Source organism: Seriola lalandi, unplaced genomic scaffold (assembly GCF_002814215.2).
Source record: "Seriola lalandi dorsalis isolate HSWRI2012SDOR001 ecotype SW California unplaced genomic scaffold, Sedor1 jcf7180002054585, whole genome shotgun sequence".
Lineage (NCBI taxonomy): Eukaryota > Metazoa > Chordata > Actinopteri > Carangiformes > Carangidae > Seriola > Seriola lalandi.
The window spans coordinates 435,052-443,110 of record NW_019525138.1 but is presented as its reverse complement, the minus strand read 5'-3'; the positions used below and the strand labels follow the sequence as shown (position 1 = coordinate 443,110).

General features: G+C 37.4%; 1 protein-coding gene across 1 annotated transcript in view; it reads left to right on the top strand.

Moving 5' to 3' along the window:
- The window catches only part of ryr2a (ryanodine receptor 2a (cardiac)), a 162,387-nt gene that overhangs the window by 112,383 nt on the left and 41,945 nt on the right, over positions 1–8,059 (top strand). The window contains 3 exon segments of the mRNA XM_087177253.1: positions 1,320–1,380; positions 1,499–1,572; positions 3,731–3,748. Of these exon segments, the coding sequence (XP_087033379.1) occupies positions 1,320–1,380; positions 1,499–1,572; positions 3,731–3,748 (153 nt within the window).

The window sequence follows — 8,059 nt, the reverse complement described above, 5'->3', positions numbered from 1 at the left end:
AGTGTTGCAGGATGGATCACGTTGTGTTTTATTTCCGGTATAATTTCATTCTGATGTCCTTGAACTGTGCTCTTCTCTGTAGTCAAATCCGGGAAGATTTTTCATCTCCTTGTATTTCAGCACTTTTTCTTGTTTTGCAATTTCCAAAATCTCCTCTTTGGCCTGGTATCTCTGTAGTCTGACAATCAGAGGTCTAGAACTCAATTTTGTTGCTGGCCCCACTTTATGCACTATTTCCATCTCAGGCTGGCATGGGACCATTTTCTCTTTAAGTATTTCTTTCAGGAGGGTTGACTTGAATTGGATCGGATTTCCTTCTTCCACATCTTTGTCAAGGCCAAAAACTCTGATTAAATCTGCGGCTGTAGCCTTCCGACTTTTCAGTCTTTTCTCTCAGTTCTTTATTTTCTCTTTATAGTCTTTTTCAGAATTTTTCCATGTCCTCCAATTCGTCTTGCGTTCCCAACAGCGCCAGCTCAACATCAGTCAGTTTTCCTTTGCACTCTTTAAGCTCAACCTTTAATGAGTCCAGTTGAGGCTTCAGTTTATCCATAGCTTCCTTTATTTCAGCTCATATTATCTTGTTTCCTTTCATATCATTGTGCGGATTAACGCAGCAAGTTCAGCTTGATTCATCTCTTCCCTCGCAGGTGTAACAGGGTCGGCAATTGGCCACTCTCCGATTTTTAGGGGACATCAGAGTTCAGAAATGCTATCGTTTTGATTCAGCTTCTTAGATGACTGAGGAAATTCCAGGAATAATTCATTTAGAAAGATCCACTTCAAATCTGGCATTTTAATTATAATTCCTTTAGGAGTTTGGCGAGTTTCTCAGCGCCCACACCTCACCTCAATCACTGCAGCGGGACATGACGTTCGGTAACTCTACAAATGCTTCCTGCTTCTGGACTGAAACAAATACATTCTCAATGTATTCATATTGCAGCTGGTTAGCTCACGGGTTCTGACTGTGGCTCACTCAATCAAGTATTGAGCTGAGGTACATTTAAAAATCAGCTACAGGAAATATGTTTGCATGCACCATGGTCTTATAATAAATCCATGGTAGCTCCCCCTAGAGGCCGGGAGCACTTCTATTGTGTTGTCTGGATATGCAGCATTTTTTTTTGTTGCACTGTTTTTGGAGGTTCATATTTTTTTGTTGTTGCATCATTTCTGTATTTGCAGTGTGTTTGCTGTTCATATGTTTGGTTTGGCTTCCTGAAACTTATTTTTTCGTTTGCAGAACGTTTTCGTTGTTGTATTTGTTTTGTATTTTCAAATGTGTTTTTGAATCTGCATCATATCTAAATTTGCAGCTCGTATGTCCCAACGGAAATGTTTTGGGCTCTTGCAGCGCCTTTGCCCTTGCCGGCCACCGTAGGAACAAGACTAGAAAAGCACTGTATAAGAGCAATCCATTTACCAAAGTGGCAGCTGCATGTTTTAAAAGCAACAGGAAGTTAGTTATTTCACTATACATTTGTCTGTGTTTCAGTGTTCTGGATCTTAATGCCTTTGAGAGGCAGAACAAAGCAGAAGGACTGGGAATGGTGACAGAGGAGGGCTCGGGTAAGTTCCATTATGTTTATACCTTATAGTTTTATTTCAGAGCAGTAGAAAGAAATGTTCATTGACTGAATGTCTTTTTCTGAGATGAGTGTTGTTGGTCTCAAAAATGACTAAACAAGTACCTGAATTATTTGGAAAAAGCCAGGCCTGCTTTTCAACACCAGATGCAGGTAAAATCCTTAAATGTCACTTTAATTAACCTCAGGATGGTACATTAAAACAGCTCTATAAAAATCCAGAGGACACTGCTTGCTGGGACCATTGCCTTCAGAGTGGAGCACTTAAAGGTAGATTGTAAGGTAGCTTAACCTAAAACATCAATGTATCCCATTAAAAGCATGTTCTTGCATGGTTCAGGACCTCAGGACAGATAACCTTGTAGAAAGTGATCATTAAAGTAGTTGTGCTAGAAGAAATATACTCTCTGGTGTACACACCTTGGTTGTTATTCCTGATACATGAAGTTTATTTTTTTTCCTGTCAAATCATCATTCTTTATTTTGCTTTGTCCCATTTATCCTGTCATCACTTGGTTCAGCATTTTGTTGATTTTAATCAGGTGGTAATACAGTACTATCTGTTCTTCCTATGCATTATTAAGTATGATTCCTTGTGTACAAGTGTGTGTAGTCATGATTTGCCTGTTACATCTTCTGTGTATACATTTGTTACAGATGTTAACAGTCGACCTTCAGATTGCATACTGATACTTTAAAATGCATTCATAACTTACCTATTTACTTCCATAACTTAACATAACTTATAATAAGAAGTAATCATAAAGTAATTATTGGTACATTAATTGTTATCATGTTATAATAGGTGCAGCAGTTTGTTTTCAGTAAATTCTGGTTAAAAAAGCTAAATACCTATTACAGTATATAACATTTCTGACCTTCCACACTTTCATTTCACCACATTTATACATGTCTTCTGTAAGTGGCTGGGCAGAGTGATGTTATTAATCCACCATTAAAGTCCTCAAGGGGGAGGTCACAGTGAATCATTGGGAGAACAAGCTTTGTCCTACAAAGTATGTGAAACCATTAACATTTCACACACTTTGTCGGACTCATTACGTTAGTACGTGACACTGAACTTCCTCAACGGTTACCATAGGTGTTAAGCCTAATGCAGCTGGCTACATAGCTAGCTAGCCACATGTACATCTGCAAACAGGGCTAACAGGGCTAATATTACACTGCTGTATGACACCCAGCCATTGGTTATGTCGGATCCTGAGCTATGAATGCACAGGGAAGCTGGTTAATCAGCTTGAGGACTATGGTCTTCATTTTTTTTTTTTTAAATGAACAATGTGTATATCACTATGGGATAGTTAGTACAGAAAATTAACACCTTGCTCTAATGATTGTTGTGTAATTATGTACTGTCAGTACATAATTACTTTTTTAAAAGCCATCATTAATCCTTCTATACTTACTTTTCATTTTCATTACAAGTAAATTATGACTGTTTAAATAGCAAGAAAATACATATTGCAGTGTTGAATGGAATGTGAATGGAGAAAATAACAAGAACATTGGACCATGTGTTAGTACTGAAAACAGTAAATGCTTTTACTGCATTTTCAAGCTCATAATGTTTTTAATAATGAGCTGTTTATTCAACTGTGTGCTTTTTTTTTTACTAAATTGATTTATATTCTACAACAGGTGTTTCCTATTCCTGTATGGGCAGAAAAACCAGTAACCACTAAAACTGACTTATTGTATTACTCATTATTGCACCCATTATAGCAATAAATCCAACTACAACTGATAATGTTTGACTCATACCTTCCTCATTGTAAGAAACTGATCATCATTTTAAAAGGCTATATTAACAAAACAGGTTCAACGTTGATGCACATCCACAATCAAAAGGAAAACAAAAAAAGCACTAGGTCTTGTTATATATTTTAGGCTCAGCTCTTTTTCATTTTTACTCAGCTGTACAAGTTTTCTGTTATTTAGTCTTCTATTATTTTTTCCATGTTGACCAAACAACTAAATTGGGAATTTTTAAAGCTCTTTTCCCTATATGTAATCTTTTTCTTTGTTTCTTTCTTTGTTTCTTACTTTCTTTCTCTCTTTCTTTCTTCCCCCCTGTTTTCCTTTTCTCATTTTGGTTTACTGCACTTTCTTCCCTTCCTCAGTCATCACTCATGAGCGTGGTAATTATGCCTTCTGCCATTTTCTTGTGTGTTGGTTGGTCTCTCTCTCTCTCGCTCTTACTCTACAGTTGGTTAGTTGTTGTGTCAGTTCTGTCCAGGTCCTGAGTGTAGACCTTCAAACCTCGTCCTTAGCAGCACTGTGCTTGTAGCTACTTTTCTGCCTTACCCTCACCATTTTAACCTGTTTTTTCTGTTTTGTTTTCTTTTTGTTTTTTTCTTTTTTTCACAGTATAGACCAATTACAAGTTACTCTCTGGTCAGATTTGTAGTTGTGTCTTTTCATAATGTTTAAAGTCTTAGTCTACTTCTGAATTATCATATAAAATGTGTTGTCATTCTTTGTGACAATAGTAAACTGGTGATGATGACTTGTTTTAAATATACTATATAGAAGTTAAGATTTAAAACTCATGACATGTCCAGGCAGAAGTATTTGAAGAGTAGATGTAAGCTGTATTGCCTTAACCTGCCATCTAAAACATAACCCACGTATGCCTTCCTCTCAGGATTTGTACAGTATCTGGCACATTCTAAATATTACTAATATGAGTATTTACCTTCCCACTCCTTCATCCTACACCCACACCCTCTCAGTCATTTAGTTCACCTACAGTCAGCTGATTGTTTTGTCTCAGTAATGGAGATAGTTATTGTGTTGGTTGTTTTCTATCGTGAAGTGTATGATCCCCTCTGTGTTCTCAGCCACTATCTGTCTTTTTCTGACTCACTTAGGGCTGCAATCAAAACAAAAAAATCCTAAACAAAAAAAGGTAGATTAAGCTGAAGAATCTCCTCAATTAAAGCTGCATGCATCATAATTTTTGTAATAACAACGGATCAAATGTCTTTGTTTAATGTGAAGGTGTATCTTCACCTGCAGTTACCTCCAGCTCTATAAACATTTTTAACGTCTTTCAGCTTATTGTTCAGGTTTTATGGCCAGTTCGGTCTCTGCACGCTCATCAACCCGTCCAGCCAAAGTCAGCTGTTTTCAGAGAAACAGTTGTAAAACTAAAACCACTACAAACTGCTCAGCAGCAAACAGAAGACTGACAGAGAGTTGGGGGAGACCAAAAACAGAGCTTAAAGAGAGGGATTATTAGACTTAGATTCACCAGGTGGATACAAACACCACTCCACAGAATTCTACTGTTGTTGAAGTGTTTGCTGAAAAATATTCTAATGTTGTGTTTACAGATTTGCACTCTTCAAATGGCCAGAAAATCTTACTTAATGCATAGTAACATAACATGGCATACTATCAATAAAAAATCAATGGCCTGTCTGCACCAGTAATATCAAATTAGCCAATTAATACAATTGTAAATACAATTGTTCTGTGTGAACAATTAGGAAGATTCCTAGCCATTAGTGGTTACGATTTTGTATGAAGTAACTGACTCTAAAAATACATTAAATAGAAATTACCAATAAATGCAGATAATTTATTAAACTAACATTTAATAAACTAACATAATAAACTAAATTATACATACATGGTGCAAGTTTATTGTTGTGGCAAGCTGGTTAGTTATTTAGCTAATGAAGCCAAAAAGCCAACAGTCAATTCAAGTTTTTAACATGCTTCTTAATCAGGCTCTAACACCCTGAGACAACACACAACAAACAATACAGGGTGTGCTTGACGTTTTTATTGGTTTATTCAACTGTTATAGTGACTATTCTTACAGATGAACAAACAAAAATATTACTACATCCAGTATTTGTACAAACAGAGTGACATTTTAATGGTTTTAAACTGCTTGAAGGACAATGTAATGTTAAAGGATGTGTATTTTCTTCAAAGATTTAATGTATAGATTTACCAGAAAAACTAACTCATAAAAAGAAATTGCAGCCCTACTTTTTTCTCATCTCTCACCTTTTCATCTGTTTTGTTCGGTCTACCTCTCCTGTTTTCTCTGTAAGTGTTGCACTTTGGACGTTAAAGTGGTTGTTTCCTGCCACGCTCCTCTGTGAGTGGAGGAGGGTGAACTCTGATAATTTCTTCCTCCCCTCTTCTCTCTCTTTACTGGCTGAGCTGTGTTCTGTAGACAGTGTACTTGTCGTTAATGACTTTTTTTTGCTTACGTAAAAAACATTTTTATGATTGTATTTTTTTGAGTTATTGTACCCCAGTATTGTATTTTAAATTCCTGATTTGGTTGTAGTTAAAGTTTGTCTATCTCTAAATATTTAAGTTTCTGATTGAATAGAGGGAACTTTCTATGCTATTATACAACATCCGTAGCTTGTCATTTTTTATTATCATTGAACAATCCTAGAGAGATATAATACATATATTTACTTAGTAAATAAATAGACAATATGGTCTCATTATTTTTTTTTTCAGCTGTGAAAAATGTATTCCCCTCATCCAGTTTATCACTCTGTTGGGAATAAGCCTGAAAGTGCCTTTAATCACTAAATTCACAAAAGTGTCATTGAAAACACACACAAACAGTGTAAGGTCACTCACTGTGATTTGGAAAATGATAAAGATCGTATCATATACAGTGCTGTTGCAACATCCAGTGATTTAACATGAGTGATCATATCTACAAAAACACTTAGTTACTTTTATTGCCATTGCATGATTAACTATTAGAGCAGGTGTTAGAGATATTAAAGTGTCTTTTCAGAGAATAAGATTTACCCTCTCCATCTATCAGTCCATCCAGGAATTTCAGACCTGTAATCACATACATTATCACAAATTCAACCAATCCTCACATCATTTATATTGGGATTGGTTGTCCAAACCAAAGATTTCTGGTTGAATCTTGACAAAATCTTGCAAATTACTACTACTGACAATTACAAAAAATATAAACCTTCTACAAACAAGAGTTTGAAACAACAGACAGATGCCCTGAGGCCAGAAGGACTGTAGCCTTGGTGCTTATGGAAGTGTCTATGGAAGCTAGCCTCTGGTGTAGGAGTAGTTCTGGGAGGTCCAAAGAGAGGGGCTTTCATTTGACCTACAGACGACTCAGTTGGGGAGGCCCAGATTGTTTTAAGCAAGTGAACTGCTGACATTGGTTGTGGTATTGATGATGACTTGTGAATTGCATCACTGCTCTTTTCAGATGATATACTGTAGTTCTGCTTCTTCACGGTTTCCTCAGACCCTCAGACCATGACCAGAACCACACACTATGGTGATTTGCACCTGAGCGTGAAGTGGCCAGGAAGAGACTGAGCACCTCCATGTCTGACACCATGGGACTCCCCTAGAAAATGTGGTAGTTATATCAGGTCTGTGTTCACGAGTGAGGGTGAGATGAAGTGGGAGATTGACCGGCAGATAGGTGCAGTGTTGGCAGTAATATGGGCATTGTAGCGAAGTGTCATGGAGAAGTGGGAACTTAGCCTGTAGACAAAGCTCTCAATTTGCCAGTTGATCTACACTGTATTCTTCAGTAACTGCCTTGAGCTTTTGGATAACTACTGCATCAATGCAAGAATCCAAATTAGTAAGGTTTATGAGCTTACCTTTACAGACAAGGTGAGGTGCCTGGACATCTAGAACCACTCCTCCTTTGAGCTGAAAGAAGTTAGTTGAGGTGGTTTGGGCACCTGAATGGGATCCCTCCTGGATGCATCCCTTTTGAGGTGTTCTGGGCTCATCCAACCAGGAGGGAACACCACTGATATTGCACACCCAAATGTGTTTCCAGGTGTTGGGGAATACTATATATTACTATATGTTTGTGAACAGTTTTATAAAGCCGTTTGTGTCTTCAGAGGGAGCTGTGTGAGGTCTGACAAAGTGATCTCACTTGGTTCAGTGTCGGTGGGTCTGAAATGATTTTACCAGTACTCTGTAGCCAACCTCATCACTGCTGCAGGCTACAGGCTACATTAGCATTACTAGTACAACACACCTCTGTGAATGAACTGTTGGCAGTCAAGTTGCACTGTGGGTAATGTAGGCACCAGGTTTTGACAAGAAAAGAGTGTGTGGAATGAAAAAGATGATATCTCTGGTTTTGCTTCAGTCTTCATTAAGTGGCATATGTAACTATAAACTTTGATTCCATTAACTATATAGCCTTAACCATATCAGGGTTACAGGATAGCTCAAGCTAATCTGAGCACTCATTGGACGAGAGGCACGATACTCGTCAGACAGGTTCTGGATTGGAAATCAGGATGTCCTTGCCTTGATGCAGCAGTAGTAAACACTGCGCTGCTAAACAATGCTTGTATCATCTTTAGTCTTTGTAGCAGTTATTATGTATTGACTTGTTACTACAATGTAATGCATGATAACAATTGAATACTGACATTTTAGCAGATGCAGCCAGA